This window comes from Puntigrus tetrazona, chromosome 7 (assembly GCF_018831695.1).
Source record: "Puntigrus tetrazona isolate hp1 chromosome 7, ASM1883169v1, whole genome shotgun sequence".
Lineage (NCBI taxonomy): Eukaryota > Metazoa > Chordata > Actinopteri > Cypriniformes > Cyprinidae > Puntigrus > Puntigrus tetrazona.
The window spans coordinates 26,481,983-26,508,791 of record NC_056705.1 but is presented as its reverse complement, the minus strand read 5'-3'; the positions used below and the strand labels follow the sequence as shown (position 1 = coordinate 26,508,791).

Genomic DNA, 26,809 nt, shown 5'->3' with positions numbered 1-26,809 from the left:
AGCCTGCCTTTGAGGAGACACGGGAAGGGATGAGTAGAGAGTTTCGGTCGGTCGGTCGGCGAGCCGTTTCGGGTTTCGTTTCTGCGCCGAGGTCGTTTGTCTGCCGTATGTAGTTTTTATTTGAAATAGTAGTCGCGTTGTTGCCGAACTTGACTTTGATTGATACCCTTGCCCTCTCGCACTACTCGGAGCCAGGTTTTTTTTTAGGACTTGTCTGTTTCTTTCTCATACATAGTTTTTTCCCCCTTTCTTTTCTTCTTTGGCCTGTTTCCTCTTCTTCTTCTTTTTTTTTTTTTTTTTTAAAGAACAGTGTAAAGAAAGAAAGCGAGATGGAGCAACAGACGAGAAAAAAAGAAAAAGCCAGCCTGGGCTCTGACTCCCACACGCACAGATACAACACTTCAGCCTTTTTTTGATGCCGTCCTGAACCCGGATAGCAGGACCAGAGAGAGTGAAAGAGAGCTAGAGAGGGAGAGAGAGGCGCTCCATGCCAAACAGTCGATTTCCCCAGCTCCTCAGCATGGTCATACATCACGGACCCACCCTTCTCTCCTGACAGAATGACATGTGTCATTTATCAAACGGGCCCTTGCCAAGGAGCCCAGTGTTAGGGGCTGTCCCCCCCTCGGAGAATTGCCACTGCCTCCACGCCACCGAGGGGTCTGCGCAGCCAGGGGAGGGGACGACGAACGAGGGGGAGACACGGCTCCAGTAGGTCCGCTAACAATGCCACTCAAATCTTTCCCTCTGTTTTTATGCTCGCGCCTTTCCTTTTCTTTTGATTTTATGCGGTACTTCTAGAAGTTCGTACTTTTTTTGAGGTCACGGGAAAGCCGTAGCTTTTATAAGTTAGCCTACGTGCGCGAAGGCCGCGTCCGTGCGCACGTCTGGCTGTCAGGTATCAGTCAGAACCCAAATCCGCCGTCCCCTGCCCTCCCTCTTCCCTCCTCCTGTCCCTCCTTCTGCCTCTCCAGGGGCCTGCACGAGTGAATCAGAGCTCTTTCGCTTTCCCATGATTCAAAGGAGCATTACTGAAGATGGATGCTCCTTAAAAAAAGAAATTGATGATGGATACGAGGCTGGCCATGTCATTCATCATTTTGAATATTATTTAGACTGGCCGTGTAAAGCTGTAACCTGAGCAGGGCTCAGAGAGAGAGAGAGGGAACAAGAGAGAGCTCGGAGCAGGACGTGGGCTTCCTCTGATGGATGGGCCGAGCTCTTGCACTGTTCGTTACCAGATACCAGAGGAGCCGCACTCTTTTGCTCACTCATTCACCCACTCGCTACCCGTTTTTTTCTCGCCTGAAAGGGCAAAAATAAAACGAGGGGTGGCGGCGCTTGAAAACAAAATCCAAAGTGTTTTTGTTTGTCATCACCGCGGCCCTGTAACCTGGGTAACCCTGAGTCCTTTTTTTTTTTTTACGTTTTTGTTTTCCTCCCCCCCGCTCTGACACGTTTTTCATCGAGGTCGTAAAGTTTTGTCGACAGCCCCTCAGGAACGAGGTGACCATTGTCGTCACGGACGCGAAAAGAGCGGGAACAGCTGGGCTTCATTAGCAGGAAATGAAGCCGACCTTTAACGAAAGCAGAAAAAGAAACGCATATCGGAGCGCTCGTATCGCACATGATCCTCCCGCGTTAATGAAAACATTTCTGTCATGTTTTGCTCCGTCCCTTTTGTGACCGTAAGATGAGATCTGTCCGAATCATATTTTCACAGTATCTATAAGCATCTGATAATTCGGTTAACGGCGCGCTCTCGCTGTGTGCCTGCAGTTCACGGGCTGGTCAGATTCCTGTCGTCTCTGGCAGTGGCAGTTGAGTGCTCAACAATGCTTGATATATTTGTCCATTGTTGCGGTAGGGGACTGCGCGACCATTGACGTGAGATGCGTCGCGCTCTTGGCCGCATTGAAATGCTTTTGATGAATTATTTTGCTTTGCAGGCTCGTTGCTGGACGTGGTGGGTGTACTTGGATGCATTGTTCTTGAATTTTCCAGCACCTAGAACGTGTCCCAACTCATGACAGGCCCCACCCTATGACGAACTCCTCCAGCGTTTTGGTTTTAGCGGTCTGCATCTAAAAAGCCCTATGGGCTTCATATTCCCCTGCAAACCCCACTTTTGAGCTGCACCCTTCCGAGAGAGGTTGAAAGCTTGGGTCAAACTGTTAAGAGAGCTTCAAACCCATTCCAGCGAAAGAGAGAGAGCGCACACGAAAAAAAAACATAGGGGCGTGAGGAAAAGCAAGAACAGGATGGAGAGAATAGGTTGTTTTGTTTTTGTATGCTCTATTTCTTCCCCTTCCTAGTACCCCTCTCTCCCTCCCTCGCTCTCCCTCTCTCTCTTTTTTCCAGTTTTATAGCAGGAGACATGATTTATTGTGGCCATCCATCTCTGGGTCTCATCCATCACCTCCTGGTTGCTAGGCAATCATGGCAGCAGCTGTTTGCTTTGACTCAGACAGAGGCACTGTCAATCAAGACAGGCAGGTGAAAAGCATTAGAAACACGCTATTGTCAGACGGAATAATTAATCAAAGGCAAGAAAGATAATTAAAAAGATATGACCCTTGCTAGCACTTGCTCAGGGTTGCCTGAGAAGAGAGTGAAGAGGGGAAAAACGAGGGAAAGAGAGGAAGAGAGTGGAGCAGGAGGAAAGCACTGGCGTGTGGCATGTCCTCTCTCTCTCTCTCTCTCTCTCTCTCCCTCTCTCCCTCTAACTCAGTCTCACTCGCTCGACACAGTAAGGGAGTGGAGCAGAGGAAGATAAAGCTTACTCTCTCCGTCACTAGACCAGGTTGTAATTAATTAAAAAGAGATCGGAGGAGAAAGAGAGAGGGGAGAGAAATAATAAAAGGGCTGGCGGAGGAGATGAGAGTGAGTGAGGGGAGAGAGAGAGTGAGAGAGAGAGAGAGAGAGGGGAACCACATGAAAGGGTTGAGTACCTCGCTCTGATACGAGCAAATGCTACAAACGCGTACTTAAAAGTGTTCCTCTTCAAATCCATGTCGCTCGCTCTCCTGTGTGCCTCTGAGTGTGTGTCTGTGTGTGTGTACGCGCTGCGACTTTCCCACAAAGCCTCAGGCCTACACGGTGTGCCTTCTTTAACTCTAGCTTAAGATGTCTCTGTTGAAATGCGCGTGCACACACACACACACACACACACACTTATAGGCAGCTAATGTTATTCAGATACAGTGAGAGACAGACAGGCCTGCAGTTCAGAATAATGAGTGGCCGCGTGTTGGATAGCTCAGGACTGCTTTATTGACACCTATGCAGGGTCAGTCACTTGTATAAAGCAGGAAGTTCGGGTCAGTGACATGATGCTATGTTTTATCTATCTATCTATCTATCTATCTATCTATCTATCTATCTATCTATCTATCTATCTATCAACAAACCATTAACTATGAATTTGGCCTCAATAAACTCATCAATTAATCAATAATTAGTAAGGTAGTTGTTAAGTTTAGTAATTCATCTATTTTCGATTTTATTACTGGCACAGCATTGTGCGTAAATGTCTGTTTGTGTGGTGTAAGCCGGCATAACGTAAAGTCAGACGGACAATTACACAGTTTAGCTGTCATTATCCCAAAAAACCTCTGACCACAGAATGCCTGCATTGACCGATCCGAATCAAGCATTCGGGAGGGCCATGTAATAATTTGCAGTAACACGGCGTGTGGAGTGTTTGTGCCTGTGTCTCTGTTCACTTGGTTAGACAGCAGTGTCTCCTGCACCTACATGTCTCTGAGGTAATGTGAGGTCATGTTGCCTCTAGCAGCAGCTCTCCCATGGGCCTGTCTTTTTGTCTCTGTCTGTCTCTCCCTCGCTTGCTTTCTCCATCATTTCACTCCACGTACATAGATAAGACCCAGAACAATGCGCTCACCTCCTAAACCAAAGCGTTCTCCCAAATGTTACGTTCACATCAAAGTTTATTGTAAATTTCAGAATTCACACAGCAATCGGCGCGCATGCCACTGCAGTGTTTTGGCTCAGAATGGTAATAAAGATTTTTAAAACATCAATGCGACATCTCTTCCCGCATGCTAGGTGAAACACGAGGGAGCGTCTGTGCTGTATGTTGTAAGTAAGCAGTGTTTGGTTAGTCATTATCAGATAAAAGAGTCTCTCTTATTTTCTCACACAGGTGCAGACTGAAAGTCCAGTCAAAACACTGTAAAACGCTCTCATAGACGTCACACTGACACGGTTTGCCCTTTGTGTAAATGGAGAAAAAATAGCTTTGCTGCGCCGGCCCGTACCACAAATATGCCTCAGATAGACACGACTACTCTCACACCTCCTCAACATACCTTTCTGATAAAATTATAGAGATGGAAATGTCAAGGCTCTTAACTCAGTGTCTGTGAGAGTGTTAGAGTTGTTTTTTTTATTCACAAGATGGTTGCTAAAAAAGGTGTTGTTCAGGCTATATCCGATTAGCGTTTGATATGTTTGACATGAAACTATTAGTCTGCAGACTAATATGATGAGCCTTGCTTTTGGTATTATGAAAATGTGCCAACCGCTAGATATTTTGTCGTATGGTTTATACTGAAGTATGTTTTAGGTGGCGATTCACAGTATTTACGTAAAAAGCGACACAAAAATAGAGGTGGATACGTCCCAAAAATGTTTAATTAATACAGATTTAAGCGGCACAAAACGTGTTTTTTTTTTTTTTGAAATGGTACAGAATTGTATATACCAGGTATTTGTAGATGTCGTCCGTTGGATATATTACGTTTCGATTCATCTTAAAAGATTATTTTAAGCACCTTTCAGTAAATTATTGGATACAACGCATTATCCAAAACAGCCATTACCTGACTAAAATAAATAAAAACCATATTGTGTTATATAACATTGTGATATAAAACTACTCATTCAATGTTAAAAAAAGCTGATATTTGTAATACGTGTAATTTTTTTTGTGTTTTTTGTCCGCAGAACGTAATTTGATGAAATGCTAGTTTATGTTAGGGCACTTCAGAATGTTTAAAATGTTTTCCTAGCCTCCCTGCTCTGCTCTCGGTACATAATCAATCGTAAGTTCAGTCACTGGCTCTCAGTAAATGTGTAGCTAAATGGCTTATCAGCGTAATCTCTCTTCGCAGTTGCACTTGTGTCAAACATGGGTTTAAGTGATTTATTGAGTCGCTGTGAGGTTATATATTGACCTGGTCCTGGGTCAGTCCCTATAGCTGCTAGTTACGCATTGAAGTCAAACATTACACTAACTCTCGCGACTGATTGCCGATGCAAATTTTGTCCGCTCCAATACAGAGAATCTAATTTGACAGAGGCCCATAAATATAAAAAAAAAAAAAAAAGCTTCTGGAACCAAATGGTTAAAATGGCCCCAGTGCGGTAAGCCGTGTACATCTGGATTGTTAATATAGCGTTTCCTTAAAAAAAAAATGGCTGCCGTGACTCTTTTAGTCTTATTGACTTGCATACATTTAGATTCCCTTGCCATCACATCTGCGATCTACAGATGGAAAGAAAACACTTAAGCAACACTAAAACGCAATACTTGTTTTTAAACGGTTTTTAAAAAAAGCGTTTTACAATTATAGAAAGCAGTAAAATTCGTTTCATTATTAAGCTACTTTGTTGCACGCATTAATGCGCATTTCATGTAGCTGTTTCCAATTGAATTTATTTTCGCTTTTTGAGACATTTTCATTCTTGCTGTTCCTTAACCTGTTTCTCGTATTTTCATTTAAGAAAAAAAACGAAGAAACTAACGAGTGCAATCGTTCACTCCTCCCCTCTCCCGCGGCTGTCTGTGGCGCTTTTTGATGACACGGTCCACATCACGTCTGCTGTGCGCTTGAGAGGATGTCCCTCTCCCGGCTGATAAGGCCCCCACTGTTTATGAATTCCTCTGGCTCGATCCAGTCACCCAACCCTGGAATTCAGTGGGGGAAAAGTTTGTGTGCCAGAGTACGTCTCTGTGCTCCCAGCTGTGCGTATAAAACCACAAATGTTATGACGCTGACGATCCTGCCCGCTTATCTTTACCGTAGCACGTTAAGTACACATATGCATGTCTGAGCAGGAGGTATTCGACTGTGTGTGTGCGAGTGGAGGCGAAACGAAGGCTTTGAATGACTCAAATTAATTTTTGGCTATGTAATTGAATTGCATGCGTGCTGCACATGAGTGTAGCAGTTGGGTCAGAGATCTGGACGTACAGCTGTCCCATTCCCGGCAACCATTACAAATCACTCTTTCACCATAATAACACATACACTGCTTTATTCCTGTATTATATATATATATATATATATATATATATATATATATATATATATATATATATATAGAATGCTGTGTGTGCACTAATATTATTATGTTTTATAGAGAACACATTTGGATTCAGTATAAAAGCTGCTCTCATTTTTTTTATTGTAGGCTGAGGGGGAAAACAATCTGTTATACCTCTGGCTATGTTTTGTGTTTATGTGTGTGTGTGTTTGGAGTGTTGGGGACTGCTGTGGCTGTGTGTTTGCTTATCTCTCCATCGTGACACAGGGAACTGCGCTACATTAATACCTGCGATAGGGACTGTCTGCCTCGCACCTCTCTACAATGCAGATAAGCTTCAGCTCTGGAGGATTATCAACAGAGCCCGCGCTCACACACACACACACACACACACACACACACATGCTTTATTTATTGTTTGGAGGTGCTGCAAGAAAAGAGAGAGTGTAGAAGTGGTAGTGGAAAAAAAAACATGAGACTAGGGAGAAGATGGTATCAAGTAAAAATTGGCAAACTTTAGAGTCTTTTTTTTTTTATCTTCCCTGATACACACACATACTCACACAAAGATTTGTTCAGGAAGAAGGGAGTGTTCATGCTGTCTGTCTTTGTCTCGCAGGTTTTTCATTGCAACGGAGCGAAGGGTGGTGACGTGTTTTGAAAGTTACCGCGATAATGATATGCGATGCTGACCACTGGAATTACTAGGATAAAATGTGAAATTTAAATTAACACAGTTAATCCAAACATCAAAGAATATCAAGCTGTGGCGTTTATGTACAGGCGACCCCGGTTCAATTCCGGCGTGTTTCATATCCGGCACTTCCTGTCCTCCCTCTGCAGTCACATATACGTAATAAAGCAGCAAAATTAAAATTAATAAAAATGACTTAAAACCTCTTAATTGTTAAAACTGGCCTTAAGCCTGTTTGGACTAAGTTCGGCTTCCAAAGCAGGTGTTTCAGAACATCTGTAAGCGAGGAAAGCGGCGTGTGCTTTAGATTCTTGAGAATAGCTCGACCGTACATGTGCCGCATTCGCAGAATTTCTGATTGTTTTTTATAAGGCGACACTGTGGTACTTTTGTAGCGTGCTGCAGGTTATTGCAGGAACCGTGGTTTTTGTTAGTAGCCGTGAGTTGTGTGCAGAGTGCGTGTGTGTGGTTTTTTTTTGTGTGTGTGGTATTGATTGTATTGTGGAGTTATTGTAAGGTTCATGGCCATGGCGCGGTTCTCCGAGCTCCCCTGTGGAGTTCCATCCTGCAAACACAATGCTAGGTGGTAACTCTTCCTCATCCTTACTGCATTCACAACAGACACGCTGATTAGCTTTTGTGTGCGTGTGTATGTGTGTGTGTGTGCGCGCATTTTTATCCACAGTGTGATTAATTTACAAAACATTCACATCAAGAGCACACAGAGGAAAAGATGCAATATTTCACACACACATATGGAAGCAAACATTTACTCTTATATGTACACACACACACACACTCGCACAGACTCACTTTAATTGGGTATGGAGAGGTTAATGATCTTCCCAAGCATAAGCCCTGAGGGTGTGTGTGTGTGTGTGTGTGTGTGTTTAAATGGCAGTTTAAAAGAGCTTGTACATCTAAACATCTAAATACAAGCCTTTAGTTCTTTGAGCTTTGACACACTTTCTCAAACACACACACACACACACACACACAAAGAGGGTGGTTTTAACGCTCCGAGTTTCAGGGATCACTCTTTGGCCTGTTTCATTTATGTTAGTTTGTCGTTGTGTGATAATGAGATAATTAAATGTGGCGTCCCTCTTCCTGCTATATTTCATTCCCCCCACTTTTGGAGGCACGGAACAGGCCAGGCCTTTGAAATGGATACTCTATCAGTTCCCAGCCCAGATCAGTGGCCCTGCGGCCCTTAGGACTCAACGGGGAGGGGAAGAGAGGGCCCTGCGGCATTCGACCAATCAGAGCACGGCCCCCACTAAGAGGTGTTGATGGCTATGGAGCACTAGCTATCCATCATTCACTGTGATTTTAGGAATAACTTGTCTGTAATGCAATATCAAAGAAAACGAATGCCCTTTTAGAACGAATGCCATTTTAAAAGTTCTAGAGTTGCATTTTAATTTCAGCTGTGCAATAAATCATAGAAAGACAAACAGAATAATCAAAGTTTTATTCCAAATAAGAGCTCAGGTTTTGAAATATCAAATTAAGCAGAAAATTTGCAGGATGTAATATGACACTGAGGGAAACAAACCTCGTCGAAGAGTTCTGAAAATTGATTGATATGCAGCACCTTGGTTTCTCGTCATTTAAATAAAACCCAGAATTTGTTGCAATTTTAAAACCTTTTTTAAGTAAGAACAATTATTATATTTTACTTTATTATAATAAATATGTAATGCATATAAATGAATTAAATAATTTTCAATCACTTATTTGAAAATTCAGATATTTTATTATTAAATATAGATATACAGTATTTATCCCCTCATTGATTTAAAAGTAAAATCCAGAGAGAGGAATGCCATGATTATTTATTAATGAAAAGCAATAATCAGCTGATTTAAATGCAATCGTAGTGCAACGACTTTATTATAAGAAATTATTTTATTACCCTTTAAAAGCATGAGACGACTTTCTGCTTTGAGGAAAACACACATAATTATACTTCCTCTAGAACAGGAGGAAAATGATAAAAACCTTCTTATTTAGTTTGATGATTTAGTTAGCACTATATAGAATAACATTCTGTATTTCATTGTGCGTGTTTATCTGTCTGTGTGTGTGTATTATGCAGCAGCCCGACCGTCTGGATTGGTAGTGTCTTAATTGCACATCCTGTTTACATCCTATTGTGTTTCATTTCGGCACGTAGCACACAAGCGAGTTTCCTCCACCCTGCACTTTCATCCACACGAGTATAATATAGATTTTTTGTAGATCCGTACATAAATAGAATTGCCACAAACATAAGAGAGAGACGGGCAGGAGATAAAGACGGTGAAATAATGGCTCTGTAGCATCACTGTGACCTGGCGTAGCCGGGCGACATTTTTAAACGTCTCAAAGCAAAGGTCCGCGGCAGTGCCGGGACAACTATAACGAGAGCCGTTCTCTCGTTAACAGTGGAAGCCTGTAAAGAGAGCGAACAGGGTCCTCTGCCCTGGGCCTCAGTTTTATGAGCTGAGAGAATGTACTGCCAGAGCCGTGTGTCTGCTTATCGGGACAAAAAGAAGCCAGTTTCGAGCCTCACTTTCACACACACACGCCGAGCTAAATGCGCTATTTACAACATTATAAGTTGTCCATTCAGTGACTCTTTACCTCTTTCAGTATTATATCTCTGTGTTTCAGTTGTTGCTCTCTGGCTGTTCCCTGGGATTTCTGAGAATTTCGTAGAGAGAGAGGGGAAAAAAAAAAGTAAATACTTCTCTGGTAGACCACCAACATATTTCCCCACCCTTATTAAGTATGTGATATTAAGATCTTAAATCTGTTGTCGGCTACAGCGGGTGTGTGTATGTGTGCGTCTCTCTGCGGAGGGGCTGTGATGGCTTGTTTTCTTATTGCATCATTAGTTGAGGGGGTTGTGTGTTTACCAGGGCAGGCTGAACATTGTGGACATTAATGTGTCCTCCTGTGGTTTATGAGCCATTCAGAACACGTGCACCCACACACACACACACACACACACACACACACACACACACACACATATGTGCAATCGACAGCTCACGTGACGATATACAGTACCGTCGAAAGAATCTACGAACGAACTATCCCGTACCCTAAAGCCCCAGTTTTTTATTTTCGGTAAAAAGCGGTGGACTGCGTTGTGTGGGTTTCATCGCTCCACTTCCACAAACAGAGCTACGGGCCTAAAATGAACACGAGGCGTAGGGTTAAAGGCTCATTATGTGGCCCGGGCCTGTTGTTGGCACAGTTTTAATATTATTTACGAGGCTCCTGAAGAAAAGCATCATTCCTGTCCTCGGCTTTTCATTAATAATCACAAATAATATCCAGAGCAGAGCATTAGCCCATAGCAGCTGCGACAAGATGACACATGCATACTCAAAATGAACGAATCCAAGACATAATGTCATTTTTCTCTGCCAAAACCCAGAGAGCATCTTTTTCCTCCCTCTGAATATGCATTTCTGTAATTTTCTGGTCAACGGGGATAAACAAATAGTGTGTTAACTTCACAAGAATCAGGCAACTGCTAATTTCCTGTCATGTCTCGGTAGTTGGATAGCGGTGCTACGCTTGCGTGTTTCTTTGCGTGGAGATAAAATGAAGTCATTCAGAAAACGCTGGTCTGTTTTGCCGCGTCTGATCTCAGAGCCGTTTTCTAACTACACCTCCAGAACGATAAACCTGACCCCGGCCCCCGCGGCCAAGGGCGGCGAACGGTTACACGGCTGTAAGCAGAGTGTCTTTCTCACTGGCTATTTTCACAGGGGTGGGGGTGTCAAGGGGAGGAGGGGGCTGGGTGCACATCACTTTTTATTAGCTTAATAAATCACCTTTGTTGTCAATCAAGGCACAGAGAATAATTGGATATGGTTGAAGCCTTGCGTGATGGATTATAAATCATTCCAGATTAAATTAAAAGATAATGCACAAACTTAATGGTTTGTGTTTTGCAGTCTAAATTGCCTCGGAGCAGTGTTGTTTTCTCGCTTTATTGTGCGCCGTTTTTCTCGGCTCTAAAACCCTGCACGTTTGCCTGCCTTTTGCCGTACTGCCTCCACCAAGGCTAGGCATGTGCGTTTGTGTGTGTGTGTGTGTGTGCTCGCGTCTCTCCTCGTGCGGCGTTGTGTGTAATTTTCTTCATCTTTTATGATGTGTCCGTGCGCCGGCGTGTTGTTTCTACGTCTGGTTTTGTTTAGATTATGTGTCTGTTTTCACGTCTGCCCCGCAGCCCGTCGGCGGACTCTCGAACGATATCATAGCCAATCAGTCCCCTCCCAGCTCATCTACACCCTCTGCCCTGTCTGCCTCCAAATCAGAATAAGGCAAATCTCTTTCTGTTTGCCTCCGCGGCCCGGCTCGATGCTAACAGATTAACCCTGACATCCTCAACAAGCGGGGCTTGCTTCTCAGGTGCCATCCAATGAGAGAGAGGGGGAAAAGTCGACCCAATAAAGAGCCGAGCAGGAACTAAGGCGGCGAAGGCAGAGAGGCTATATCCTGCGCATTAGCGCCGCGGCTGCCCTGTCCGTTTACGTGCTGACAGATCCACTATTATCATAATCGGCCCGAGAACATGACGGGACGCTGAAGCGATGATGTCGTTTTATTTACGGGCGAGGCAGCCCCCTTCCCCGGCCCGCGCTCACGGACCACGTACCCCGGCGGGCCGGCATGAGCAGGCGAGTAGGTCAAATGACATCTTTTGATCAGAGCTGTCCAAAGAGATCAGAGGAGAGTGGCAGGTAATGGATACCCAGTGACACGCTGAATGGAGAGAGCCAGCAACTAGATGACTGCATGTCTCCCATTAGGAGCATCTCGCTCTCTCTATCTGGCTTGTCTTTGCTTTGCAGGCCCACTCTCTCTGTGTCTATCACCCCCTCCTTCTTCCTCTCTCTCTCTCTCTCTCTTTCTCTCTCTTCCAAGGCCTTCAGATTGACGTCTCGACGTAGTACCTAAATCAGTGGACTGCCACCGGCTAACACTCTGCATTATGGGTTGGAAAATGCCTATTATTTTGCTGCCTAACGTATCTGCCAAGTTCAGGGCTTGTGTACGTGGGAGAGACACAGCCACTTTTTTCGTTTCAAATCAGAGATCTTGTCTATTTTCTGTCTTTGTGCGTTTGTGGGAGGGATGGGTCACGTTCGGCGCTTGGCGGACGACTTGTCCGTGGTCGAGATATTTTTTTATTTTTATTATTTATTATTATTTTGATGTTTTAAACGCGGCGCTTTAATTAGCGTGCCAGGAACACGTTTTAGCGGACACATTAAAGCAGCGCCGCTGCGGTTACGCATTCAGATGGAATGGTCTTTGGCCGTTGCGTCACGACTTGCGCTGAGCGTCCCGTCATGGCATGTCAAATTAAAAGTAGTCAAACTATTAAAAATGCAAGAACATGTATTATGTAAACGCCCTCTGAAAACATGCTCCTTAAAGGGACAGTTCAATCAAAAATGAAAATGTTTTAATTGCTCACTCTCATGTTGTTCCAAGCCTGAGACTTTTGCTCTTTTGTTGAACATGAAGACTCTAGTAAAAAAAAGTAAGGTATTTAAAATCTATTAACATGTTTACTGACGTTTACAGACTTACTGATATATATATATATATATATATATATATATATATATATATATATATATATATATATATATATATATATATATAGCACAAAAAATAAATGTATTTCAAATACATTTTAGTATGTATTAACTGAGCTATCCTTTTCAGACTGATTAGCCAACTAGTCATAGCCTTTTGAAAATGCATTGTTTTTTCAAATTCATCTTCTTTCTATACATATATTTTTCTTCTTGTGCACAAACATAAGCGTGTTTATATTGTGGTGTTAATATGTGTTTTGTGTGTGTGCGTGTGGTAGCCGAGCCGAGTGAGGCCCTGGGGATCACAGCAAGGCAGATCTGTTCTCTCCCATTACCCAGCAACCCTCTCTAATGGGAGACTGACACACTCCTGTGATTCTGAGTGGGACAGAGGGAAGAGAGAGAGGGAGGGAATGACACGTTATGGGAGGGATTACTAAAAGAGGAAGAGGAACAGCGCGAGTCACTGAGCAAAACCGAGAGATTCTCAGTAAGACACACATGTAAACTCATTCAAAGACAATCGCCCCTCCCTCTCTCCCGCTCTCTTTCGGCCTCTTGGGAGTTCCCAGTGTTTGTGTAGATGTGTCTGACCTCCGGTTGCCCCGTGCTTTAGGAATGTGACTTCTTCAAGTGGAGCACATCTGAATAACAAAGGCAGGCGGGTGGATCATTTGCTGGAGATCATCTTCCTCCTGCTTTATAATTGTTTGTGGTGTCTGTTTGAGAGCTGCTTCAGACAACAGAACCACACACACACACACACACACACACACACACACACACTAGAGGTTTTATCTGGGCCCATTTTTAGAATACATTTGACTATTCAGAAGTCAAAAGTGAAAAAAATGTAATAAATTAATTAATCATTAAGGAATATTTGTATTTGTACACACAGGATATGTACAAATCTAGATTTTTTTCCTCATTGCTGTCTGATTGTATCTGCACAGGTGAGCTGTAAGTTCATTCAGCGTCTGTTCAGTACAGGAAACACCTGCTGCAGTCACAGATTTCTGTCTGTCCTTGAGAACATTTGCTCATCGTTCAGACAACAGCCTCAGTCACTCGCTGATTTCCAGTTTGGCTTGGTTATATTATTTGGTTTTGTTTTTGTAAAAGCTGCTGAAAATAAATATTTACTAACACAGGAATAAATAACACTTTAAAGTATATTAATAAAACAGATAACAGACATATTAAAATGGACATTTTAAGTTGTAAAAAAAAATATTTCAGAATATGATTGTTTTTATTGGGTTTTAGAAAATTAAACGCAGTGTCGGTGAGTGTTGCAGACGTCTTTTGAAAATATTTACAAAATCGGGAAAAAATTACCCCAAACTTAAATGGCATTGTATTCCATTTCCTTTGCTTACCTTATGAAATATTTTAATTATTTTGTTTATTCTTTCAGCTACCAAGTCACTTAAAAATGTCCTTCATGCATTAACATTAAAATTAACATTTAAAAAGTATATATAAAAAGTAATTTAATATGACTGAACGAAAAGGACTACCTTATATAAACGGAAGAATCGAAGAATTAAATACGATTTTTATAAATTAATTCAAATGAATTTGACAGAATTATATAAATTTTGCCCAAAATTCATCTGGTATTTTTTTTTGTAAAAGTCACAGACTGTTTCTTCACCTCGGTGGTAGAACAGTGATGCTTTAGTGCACTAAACATAAAAAGATTTAAGACCTAAAAATATCACAAAACACACTGTAATACGTAGGAATGATGGTGCTTTCAATCCACACCCTTTTAGCTCTACGGATAGTCTCATATGAAAAAGCTGAGGTATTAAAATATTAGCATTAAAATCTTATCTAAGTATTGCTTTAATAAAGAGACCGTCCTTTTTAATAGAGCGTGGTACTCACTGCAATTTGTTGCAGCATATTGTGCTTAGAAGTATTAAAATATGATTATTTAACGATCGGTGCCAATGTCCAAAATGAAGGGTGAATTTTTACTATTTATTTATTTAAATGAAAAACTATAACTATAACTTGATTATTTTTTCTTTTGGAGTATGTGAAATGCTCGTCTGATTGGACAGATGGCCTGGTGATGCGACCTTTCTTGGGGCAGACAGTGGGGCAGACTTTCAGAAGAAGTGTTGACCAGAATCGTTGGGGACATTCAGGGCAGACGCTGGCACTCATTAGTGACTAATAGCATTTTGGAAGAGGTGGAGCGTGTTTTTACTCCTGAGAACGTCCATGCTGTGCTGTTTTAACCTCTCAGTTCAAACATCTGAAGGAGTAGATCCAAAAAGCACATGTAAGGTTTTTATTGGAGGCGTCTCGTGAGGATGCGGCTCCAGAACGATTTTGTCAACAGAACTGTATTCGGCCATTGAGCGATACATCTCCGAAGTCGATGAGTAAACGCTATTTCAGTTGAGCGGTTACTGTTAATAATCCGCGCTAAAATGCTCTCATCAGAGGTTAAAGACCCCCTCCACGTTTCCCTAGCAAGGGCTTCCTAAATGCCTGCATCAGCACCGAGCCCGCTTTTGAATATAAATCAACTTTTTGTTTGTACGTTATTGTGTTGCACACAGGATCATTTGTATGACTGAGCGCTCACGTGTGTGTTCGAGGCTGTCGAATCTTGATGCCGTGTAGGAGTGTTAACTCCAGTGGAGGTGCTATGGCAGCAGGGGGAAGTTCTGTTCTCCAGCGTGGTTACCGGTTGCTGTGCACATGCAGGGGGGGGAGAGCGGGGGTGTGTAAACATACACACACATACACACACTGTCAGGGGCTCTCCCGCTGAGTGGCATGAGCGGGCGATTAGCCGTGCTAGCGTCTGTGTTTACCAGCTCTCTCTCTCAGTTCTGCCAGCGCCGATGCACCTCCAGCCCTGTTTCTTTTCTTTAATCCACACCAGCTTGCTCTTTCTCTCTCTCTCTCTCTCTCTCTCTCTCTCTCTCTCTCTCTCTCTCTCACACTCTTCCACCAGCTCACATTTTCACATTATTATAACAAAAGATGAGAGCATTTTTTAAGATTTTAAATACCTGATTCTTTTTAACAGGTTTTTTTTTCCCCCTCAAGGTTTTTATCGCACAATAGGTGCGATTATTTTTTAAAGTGAATTTAATTTCTTAATATCCCTGGTCTTATTGGGAATGTTATTGCACACTTGGTGTAAAATGAAGTCACAACTTCTTTTTTTTTTTTTTTTTTTTTTTCAGGAAATATTGATGTAAAAGTGGTTGCAAATGGCAGTTCACTTTCGGTTAATATTATAGGAATATTTTAAGAACGTTATTTATAATTTAAATGAAATCTGTGGCCTGCTGTAACAGTAATTATGACGAATACAACACGTGATGGTAATGCGGCGGTATAAGTGTGAAGCATCACAAATAAACATTTAAAATACGCAGCTATCAGACGCTGTCCATAAACATTTAAGTTGTAAATAACCCAGAATATTTCTTTAATGTTTTCATAAATAAAACACCTCTGGTTTTCATCTGGTCGCAGAGACAATGTAGGGAAACAAAACTTGTTACAGTTATAGCCATGGTAACCATCACTTAGTAACAGCCACGCATTCTATAAACAAAACACAAATGATTCCATAGGTAGAGGCCTGTCGCTTTCTTTCTTGTTTTCTCTCTGTGTTACGCTCCTCTGTCCATCCAATCCATCTCAATGTGCCGTTTGTAGGCAGGGCAGGCCGGGCTGGCGAAAGTGGTTTCAGTGAGCTCTCTCTTTCTCTCCAGCTAGCCTTGGAGCAGGGCCTCCATCAGTCAGTAGGCCTGGTCGATGGGGCGTCTCTCTGGAATCGATGGCACGCCTGTCTGCTTCGTCCATCCTTCTCCCTATGCCTTTGCTGTCCAGCCGTGCCCTCTCGCCCACCCCGGTGCTGGACACACACACACACACACACACAGACACATCTAACGTACACATGCGTACATACACGTCTGGCCTCCCCACCAATTTGTCTGTGCATGTCAAATTGCAATAATTAAGCATTATTGATCTCAAATTCAATTAACTTCATTAACGCGGGTCATGATAGCCGAGGAGAGATGGAGGGGAGGTGAGGAAAGTAGTGAGGGCATAGGATGAGAGGAAAGAGGAGAAGAGAAGTGGATTGGTGCTATCTCATATTCTCCAGCCGCACACAGACAGCCTGTCTGCTTAAGGCTACAAACCATTTTCCTCCTAATGATATCACATTGCAGATAGTGGCATATTAGAGAGAGATACCTCCCATTATAAATGTGGGCTTTAGGGGCTATATATAGCAGCTTTAATTACCAACTACTTACTCTTTCGCTCTCTTCAGCTCATCCGTACACCCAGAAGTATTGGACCGGGCTGCCGACTTCAACGGCTGTCTCTATAAGTGAGGCCGATTGCAAACAAGAACAAATGGCAGCAGCTTGGGGGGTGTTTACTTGGTTCACATGTACTGTATAGAGTTCTACGTTGTCCACGTATAGGACGAAACACAAAACAAAAAGAAAAGGGAAGGTTGAGATTTTTTCTGCTGATATATATATATATATATATATATATATATATATATATATATATATATATATATATATATATATATATATATATATATATATGCTAAATCCTTAAGTGTCATAATGTCTACAAGAAATATTAAGAAACAGAACTGTTTTTAACTTTGTTAATAGAAATATTTATTTATGTTTATGTATTATATAAGTGTGGTTTTTGATTATATCAGAATAAATCCTTATATTTTTTTGGTGCAAATACTGTACATTAAAGTAACTTGACATTATCGTTGAAGACCAGCAGTAATAATTTTCATTTTGATTTCATAATAATGGCAATATATACATGCTATAGTTGAGCTAATATGGGAGGAGCTGGATCGATGTCCTTTACGAAGTGTCCAACCAGTGTGAATCACCTTTGGGCAATTCCTCAAGAGGCTTGGAGTAATATAGTAATATAGCAATAAGTCAATGTTTGAATAAACCGACAGATATTTTGATGAATCGTATTTTCTATGTGTAAATCATTTATGTGGTACAATAGGTTTTTGTAGTTTGTGTCGTCCCTTATCAGTGCACGAATTAAAAAGGATTCATGCCGGTATTGTTAAAAACCCACTTTTCTAGGGCGTTTCCAAACTTTTGGAGGGCAGTGTAAATATTCAATAAATTTGACAGATGGTTGACAGTAGCTGCTTTATTTTAATTAAAAAACAGTCTTAGTTCTTGCAATCATTTTAACAATATAATCATAAATGCTTGAGTCGTATTTGCATAACTTAGTTAACATTCATTGTGTTCCCTTGATGAAAGGGCTTGTGTATTAGATCCATCCCTGTGATATGTATTAAGGTTTTTATTTACTCTGATACGTTTGAAGACTAATAGTCCGGACCCAGACAGCCCTCTAAGTTTGCAAGGTTACGCTTTCCACTGCCTTAGAAAACAGCATTCTCTGCTGGTCGTCTCCCTGGATGTCCGAGTGTAAATTAGATCAAGCTCTTCTTCCAATCTGATGCCAAATCATTGGGAGGTCATTCTCATTTTGCCCCCACCCTACCACTCTTGGATCCAAGCATCCTGTTTTCTAATTAAAACAGCACCTGTGTGGTGTGGGCAGGCCTGGACCGGAGCACTGGCTTCAGAAGGTCCAGGGATGAAATCTCAATATTGTTCCCAGCCAGAACACACAGACTCTAGGTACACTGGGGGCTTGGGAACCTGGAATACAGCCAGGACATGCACCAACACTCGGTGCGTGTGTGTGTCACAGATTGTCGGCTCTCTCGTTAGCCCCTGCCTCTGCTTTTTCTCGTCCACCCCTCTCAGGTTACCTTGGGGCTTATGACCGATTGTTGTGTTGTCAAGCAGTGCTAATTCTGTGTTTGGTGTCGGAAAATGAATTTTGAACAAAACACACACGTACACAGAAACATGTACACACATCTTCCTCAAATTTGCTGTAGGGCGTACGCCTACTCACTGACAAAACTTTGTGCTCTACATACAGTCAAGTTCAGGTCAAGGTTACAGTGAGACAGGTTTGCTTGTACTTGAAGTGATGAGCCAATGTCTCTCTCTCTCTCTCTCTCTCTCTCTCTCTCTCCCTCCCTCATGCTTTTTTTGCCCATTGGCACCCTCACCCTCCTTTTTAACTTTAATTACCAGCTAATCATTTTGTGTAATTATGTTCAAGGTTGACCTTACATTTTACATGTAGAGATTTAGCAGCAGCTAAAAATTTCATGCTAAACCTCCACCTTGTGTGTGTGTGTTGTAATCATTGTGAATAGGTTTAAAGTGCATGAATTTGAAGGAACCAGGTTTTTACATTGCTATTTGGCCTTGATGTAAAGCTCGGCTTCTCTTGCTTCCTGAACGAAGGCATTGTTCTCTTAAACAGCTGTCGTTTTGGCTGATTCAGAACAGATGGCTGTGTGTGAGCGTGTGCATGCGAGTTTGTGTGTGCTGCACGATCACAGTTGGTTGTGATTTGTGTAGGGGGCGATTCGATTTCACAGACTGGCTGTGATGTGTGTGAGAAGATGGATCCTAATAATAATGCTGTAAAAAAATCACTATTGAATGGTCTTTTTTCTTTGTTCTGAGACTTCAGTAGTTGCTTAATTTTGTCCCCTTAATTTCAGTTTGAAACAAACTGAACACACACACTTCATAGCAAACTAAGAAATTTACAATTTGAAACGGGAAGGATATCATTTCTGTTGTACCGATTTTTGTTTGTAAATCAGTGCATACTCATTATGTTAATAAATAAAGATAATGCAAACAAAATTGATAATTATTTAGTCATTTAAAAAATAAATAAAAATAAAAAAACATTATAACTGCCAACTAAAAAGGGGTCTGTACATGCCTTTGCCAGTTTCTTGGCATCATTCTGTCAAGGGCTACAAATTGACTGTCCTCTTGTTAATGGCATACTTTTTACTTTATGATTATTGGTGTTGTTTCACAGCCATCATATCTGCATCACAGCACTGTTCCTTTGTCGAACTTAAATTCTATATTAAAAAAAGTTTAAATCTAAAATTGTATTTCTATGTAGTCTTTCTTAAGGAAATACTGGAATGTTTCTTATATACAAACTGACATATTGTATTTAGAATTAAATGTATGTGCTGTGTGTTGAAGTCGTAGCATGAGTAGTTTGACATTTGTGGTATTTAGACATGATAGAATGTGTTCACAGAAAACCAGTGTGTCCAATGGAGTGTCCTCTCTCTCCACCGTTTACATACCTGGTCAAAAGCGTGATTAACTGACACAGTCAGGAATGCATGGAATTATTTCAATGCATTACATTTCTCTCTGTCTCTTTCTCTCTTTCTCCTTTTGCACGACTTCCACTGGAAGTTAAAAAGAATATATTTTGGTTGCTTATTTCTTCAGGCTTGCACAAACATGACCATGTTTTTTCATGAGCTTTTGTGTTCTCCAGGCTAAACTGTAAATAATAACTTTCAACTTTCTAATCTTTCGTAATTGACACAAATGTGTTTGGTGCAGGGATTTTTATGTCGGAAATGTACATACAATCATTTTTATTTACAAGCAGGCAAGCCTTTGCTGGGTAATGAGTGAGAATGCTTTCTTAATTTAAATGGCGAGTGTGTCTGTTTGGGAATGCATTAGGGGCTGCTGAAGAAGCGTAAGACATATTAATTGACAGACAGGAACTGCTGTCTCTGAGGTTGATACAAGTAATTTATTACTTCAGAAACGAATGCCACCTCCAGAATGTGCTTCATTAATTTCAAATTTAGTTTTAATTTCAAGCTGTTGCCCCTTGAGAAGAATAAGGTGGCAACTTCGGTTTGAAGAGTCATTTTTTTCCGTTCTTTTACCCCCAACCCCCTGCCGCACTCTCTTTTCTGAACAAAGGAGGAGAGAAACATAACTTCATTCCATGTGGCAATGTAATGCAATTGGAAAGCAGAGAAGGAATTACTGCAACACTTTATAATATAAAAAAGTCTGACTGATTGTTTTGTTTTTCACTGCTGGAGAAAACACACTGATGCCTGACATTTCTATCAGCTGTCTATCCACCGTACAAGGCATTGTAGGAATGCAATGTGTCAAATCTTCATCATTGGACAATGTGATAACATGTTTTTTTCTTTCTGTTTCTTTTATCTCCTTTTTACCTGCAGCATATGTGCCAGAGGAGCTAAAGGAGGCTGCCTTACTGGATGAGGATGTTGAAGGAGAGGATTCAGCTGTGGAGGAGGAACCTGCCATGAAGTATGTGTGCCAGGACAAGGACTTACTCCTTAAAGACAGGCAAGGCTTTCATGACTCTCCGCCGGCGGATTTCTCCAGCCATGAGATGGACAGCGAGTCACACCTGAGTGAGTCCAGTGACCGCATGTCAGACTTTGAGAGTGCCTCAGTGAAGAACGAGGAAGATATTTCAGCTAAGGAGCCCCTCACATCTCTTTCTTCTACTTCATCAGTGATGATGACAACAACAGCCACGCCAAGCAGTGAGGAGGTGACACAATTGGGCCCAGACAGCCTGGAGCAGATGAAAGCTATCTACACTAGCTTCCTGACCAACTCCTACTGGTCATCGCTGAACTTGAATATGTCTCAGCAAACAGCAGAAAAACCCCCACGTAGTCACAGTAGTAGCAGCAGCAGTAGTAGCAGCAGCAGTAGCTGTGGAAGTGGCGGTTACGACTGGCACCAGACAGCAGTGGCTAAGACCTTGCAGAATGTTTCACAAAACCAGAGTAGACTGCTGCACCCAGCATCCGAGCCAAACCTCTTCAGTACTGTGCAGCTTTATCGGCAGAGCACCAAGCTCTATGGTTCAATCTTCACTGGTGCAAGCAAGTTTCGCTGCAAAGACTGCAGTGCTGCCTATGACACTTTGGTCGAGCTCACCGTGCACATGAATGAGACGGGCCACTACCGAGATGATAACCATGAGACAGACAGTGAAGGTGCCAAACGCTGGTCGAAGCCTCGCAAGCGTTCACTACTGGAGATGGAAGGAAAAGAGGATGCCCAGAAAGTTCTTAAGTGCATGTACTGTGGCCATTCCTTCGAGTCACTGCAGGACCTTAGTGTTCACATGATCAAGACAAAACACTACCAGAAAGTGCCTCTTAAGGAACCAGTAACTCCTGTGGCAGCCAAGATTATCTCCTCAGCTCGTAAAAGAGCCCCCATTGAGCTAGAACTCCCCAGCTCACCAGATTCCAATGGTGGCACCCCAAAGCCTTCTTTGTCTGACCCCAACGACCTTCTTCAAAAGACCCCTAATCCCTACATCACACCCAACAATCGGTATGGCCACCAGAATGGTGCTAGTTATGCATGGCAGTTTGAGTCACGGAAATCCCAGATCCTAAAGTGCATGGAGTGTGGAAGTTCCCATGACACACTTCAGGAGCTGACTGCCCATATGATGGTCACAGGACACTTCATCAAGGTCACTAACTCCGCCATCAAGAAAGGCAAACCTATCATGGAGTCGATGTCCACGACGACTCCTAACACCATACCTACTAATGAAGACAAGGTACAGTCAGTGCCGCTGGCTGCCACTGCATTTTCCCCACCGCCACCAGCACCTCCTCCCCCTAGTATCTCCCCTGCCATCACACCAATGGAGATTAAAAAGGAGGAGAAGGAAGTAGAGTGTACCAAGGAGACAAATAATGGCAAAGACAAAAAGGCAACAGACAGTGAGACCGACGAGAAGTTTGAAGTCTCATCCAAATATCCATATTTGACAGAGGAGGATCTTGAAGAAAGCCCTAAGGGGGGGTTTGACATTCTGAAGTCTCTCGAGAATACAGTAACATCTGCCATCAACAAAGCACAGAATGGCACACCCAGCTGGGGAGGCTACCCCAGTATTCATGCTGCCTACCAGCTTCCCAACATCATGAAACTCTCCCTGCGCAACTCAGGGAAAAGTTCTCCTCTGAAGTACATGTTTTCTGGAGAAGAGATCATGTCTCCTACCAAAAGCCAACCTCTAATTTCTCCAGCTAGTTGCCAAACATCCCCTTTGCCCAAAAACAACTTCCATGCCATGGAAGAGCTGGTCAAAAAAGTCACAGAAAAAGTGGCCAAAGTAGAGGAGAAGATGAGGGATCCCGGCGCTAGATCTTCCCCACTTAGACGGACCACACCCTCCCCTTGCAGTAGCGATGCAGGGGAATCTGCCAGAGGGGAGTCCCACAAGGAAAGAAGAGGAGCCAAAACCCCTGAGACTAATGGGGGCGGAAACACTCATAAAGACTCAAATGGTGATGCTCTTACAAAAGAGTCTCTGGAGAATGGTACTGACCATGTTGTCAAAGCCCCTGTGTCTACCTTATGCAGCAGCACTGCTATTATAACTGACCATCCTCCAGAGCAGCCGTTTGTCAACCCTTTAAGTGCGCTTCAGTCTGTCATGAATGTTCACCTAGGAAAAGCTGCCAAACCTGCCCTGCCGTCCCTTGACCCCATGAGCATGCTCTTCAAGATGAGCAACAGCCTGGCGGAGAAGGCAGCTGTAGCTGCCTCCACTCCATCTCAGACCAAAAAAACCAACGAGCATCTAGACCGCTACTTCTACCACATCAACAATGACCAGCCTATTGACCTGACCAAAGGCAAGAGCGATAAGAGCAACTCCCTAGGATCTGCTGCCCTGTCCTCCTCCACCTCCACTCCCACCTCGATTTCACCATCATCGACCATCACCATGGCAAAAGCCTCATCTGCTGTGGCTTCCTTCATGTCCAACTCACCTCTGCGCGAAAATGCCCTGTCCGACATCTCCGATATGCTACGTAACCTCACAGAAAGCCATGCATCCAAGTCCTCCACACCAACGAGTCTTTCAGAGCGCTCAGATATAGACGGATCGACGGCAGAGGAAGCAGAGGAGATCTCTCCGGCTCAGAAACGAAAGGGGCGGCAGTCCAACTGGAATCCTCAGCATCTACTTATCTTGCAGGCTCAATTTGCCTCCAGTTTGCGACAAACGGGTGACGGCAAGTACATTATGTCGGACCTGAGTCCACAGGAGCGCATGCATATTTCCCGCTTCACTGGCCTCTCAATGACCACCATCAGCCACTGGCTGGCCAACGTCAAATACCAGCTGAGGCGGACAGGTGGCACAAAGTTCTTGAAAAATCTAGACTCTGGCCACCCTGTCTTCTTCTGCAGTGACTGTGCATCACAGATCCGTTCCCCCTCTACCTATGTCAGCCATCTTGAGTCACATCTGGGCTTCCGGCTCAGGGACCTGGCCAAGTTGTCTGGAGAGCATCTCGTTAGCCAGATCTCACGCCATAGCAAGGGGCTTTCTGAGAAACTGCTTTCAACGCAAGCGCATTCTTTGGCCCATTCAATCCCCAACCCCAGTCCTCACTCACTTTCCCCCTCCCCTTCCCCAGATGAGGAGGCAAATGGCACCTCATATCAGTGTAAACTGTGTAACCGGACTTTTGCCAGCAAGCACGCTGTCAAGCTCCATCTGAGTAAGACTCATGGTAAATCCCCCGAGGACCATCTTATGTATGTTAGTGAACTTGAGAAACCTTAGCGATGGCCAAGGACAAAAACTGTCTCTCATCTCTTTATTTCCTGTCCTTTTTCAAGCCTTCTGACTAACATTTCTTAAGGAAAAAAATATAAAAGAACTGAAAGTAATTAACGAAGAACTAACTGCACATAGATGCCAGAAAACTACTGTTTAGTTTTGGCACATCATTTGGAGTTTTCCTCTGGGGAACACTCATTTGGCCCTAGAGACATTAATTTTCTGCATTTTTAGTTCACAATGGAAAACAGAGAAAATGATGACAAATGATTTTCTAACTGTGCAGTGCTGAGTGAAGAGGTCACTGGTAAAATATGAAGGTAAATAAAAAAGACTTAAAAATGAAGTTGTATGTATTTGAAAGTTGTGTAAATTGAATTTTTTTGGCATCCTTGAGATGCAGTAAGCTGCATGCATTAATGAAATGGTTTAGTTCAATATTTGATAACTAAATCTGGGCTTTTCTTTATCTCTCGCTTTAATTCTCTCTTATTTTTTTTTTCCTTTTTTCCCTCTTTCTTTTTTTTTAATGTGACCTAAGTATGCTGGTGTCAGCAGAAAAATTTAACCCTCTGAGTACGCCTAAATACTTCTATATTTACAACCCCCCCAAAACTAAACAAAAAAAAAATATATGTATAAAAAGAGAGAAATTAAGAGATTGGAAATCACCGAGTTTATATGTATTTGAGTGGGTAAATTCAAGGGTATTTTGAAAATCCACTAAAACTCACCTTTTCTGATAGATCACCTCTTACACAGCTTGCAGTGCAGAAATATATGTGAATCCAAAATAGCAGTTTTTTAGTTTGCTCAAATCAGGGGCCTTTATGAATTCAGGTCAGTGTAAAAATGTGTACATAAAAACATAAACTAATTTCTGTCTAAATTATGCATCATTTTATATTTTTTAATTTAAGATGAGTATGACTATCTACTGGTGCACAATATATGAAGACATTAATGAAATTGTTTTGCACAATAGTTTTATAAATATGTTATTTAATCAGAAGATATGAAAATGAGAAGAAAAAAAAAATCACCCTAAAGTTTTATTTCCACCTCGTGCTCAAAGGGTTAAAACTTCTTGTACAAGACAGTACTTGTTCCATCATTTCACTTAAATGGTTGTATAAAAAGATGCTACTTTATAATGTAAGGAGGAATTCCACGATGTAACCTTTTTATTTATAAACACTCTTGGTTGTTGTTTCATATTGTAGAATGCCTTCTTGATTGGTATCTTTTATTTTGTTGTTCTGTCTAATTATTCCTCCATAAAACCACACTGCAGCTTCATCATTTTTGGGGATATGAAAGGTAACCATGGTTACCTTACCTCCAATTGACAGTTCTGCTACGTTTTGGCAGTTAATTTACTGAAGTAACTGACAGCTGCCAGTGAATGGAAATCTTATGTGTAAAATATTGGCATGTTAACAGCACAGGCACTGTTATGCATTCTGTGCCGTGTTTCTTTTTTTGTTGTTGTTGACAATGAAGCACTCATTATATGACTTCATATAACCTTTTTTCTACTGCAGCATTAAATTGAAATTGTTTTGGTTTTTTGCAATAACTTGATGTGTCGTGGCTCACAATTCTGTCGGGCGCCGGGGGGATAAGAAATGAGCAGATTAAAGAGAACTGCTGTCAGTTAAATAGCAGCTGACAAGTGTGTGAAAAGACGTTTATGTGGCAGTAGGGGTAGACCACCGGACCTCTGACAGGTACGAGCGTATTAAAATGTGTGTGTGCGCGCACAAGCATAGGCCTCTGCTACTGGTCTCACAAATATTAAGTGTTTATCTCTTATGCGGCAGACTTTAGTGGTGTCATATATTTTTGGCAGATCTATCCCATCACTCCTCTCATCTAATTCCCTGCCTGGTGACACATCGACTCACAACGTCTCCTAATATGGTTTAACTAGGGAAGCATCAGGCGGCGCGAAGAGCGATGCGCCTTTCCCTCTCTACAAAGGAATGTAACAGATAATTGCTCTGGCATTAACTGTCTCTTTTTCACCATTTTCACTGTTGTAATTAGCTCAGGTTCCCATTTTGCAGGGACAAATTTGTTTGGGCCTCATCCAGGATGACAACAGAATCGCATTTAGAGTATGACTACAAAATTCTGCTTTGGCATAGACTGCACTCAAAGAAAATGTAAATGACATACTGTATATGCTGATTCCCAGCTTGGTGTTTGTGTACGTGAGCGAGAAGGAGAGAGAGAGAGAACCTTTGTGAACAGATCAGTGGAGCTAGGGGCACGTATAAGATATATCTCATAATGGTGGGACACTTTCTCAAAAATGGTTTACTGTGTTTAGTTACCGAATATGTTCCTCGTCAGATCTGTCAGAGAGCATTCAGCATGCGCGCACACACACACACACACACACTCAAAGACGTCAGGAGCCAGGTAGAGGGGACATCATGTGTGGTGACAAGGTGCTGCTGTGTGTGAAAATGTCAGCCTTCACAGGCTTCCCTGAAGTCTGGCGCCATATTTAAGGTGCTCATTAGTCGCAAAGAAAATGTGCGTGAAATTGAAGTGTAAGAAAGCCATTTTCTCTTCTCTCTCCCAGCCTGGTAAGCCACAAAACTAGGGGTTA

The 26,809-nt window shown here is 42.3% G+C and overlaps 1 protein-coding gene across 1 annotated transcript in view; it reads left to right on the top strand.

The window, feature by feature from the left end:
* The window catches only part of tshz3b (teashirt zinc finger homeobox 3b), a 36,970-nt gene extending 11,202 nt beyond the window's left edge, over positions 1–25,768 (top strand). The window contains exon 3 of the mRNA XM_043244595.1: positions 20,789–25,768. Coding sequence (XP_043100530.1) covers positions 20,789–24,192 — 3,404 coding nt within the window. The 3' untranslated portion in view covers positions 24,193–25,768. The remainder of the gene's footprint in view (positions 1–20,788) is intronic.
* The last annotated feature ends 1,041 nt before the right edge of the window (positions 25,769–26,809 follow it).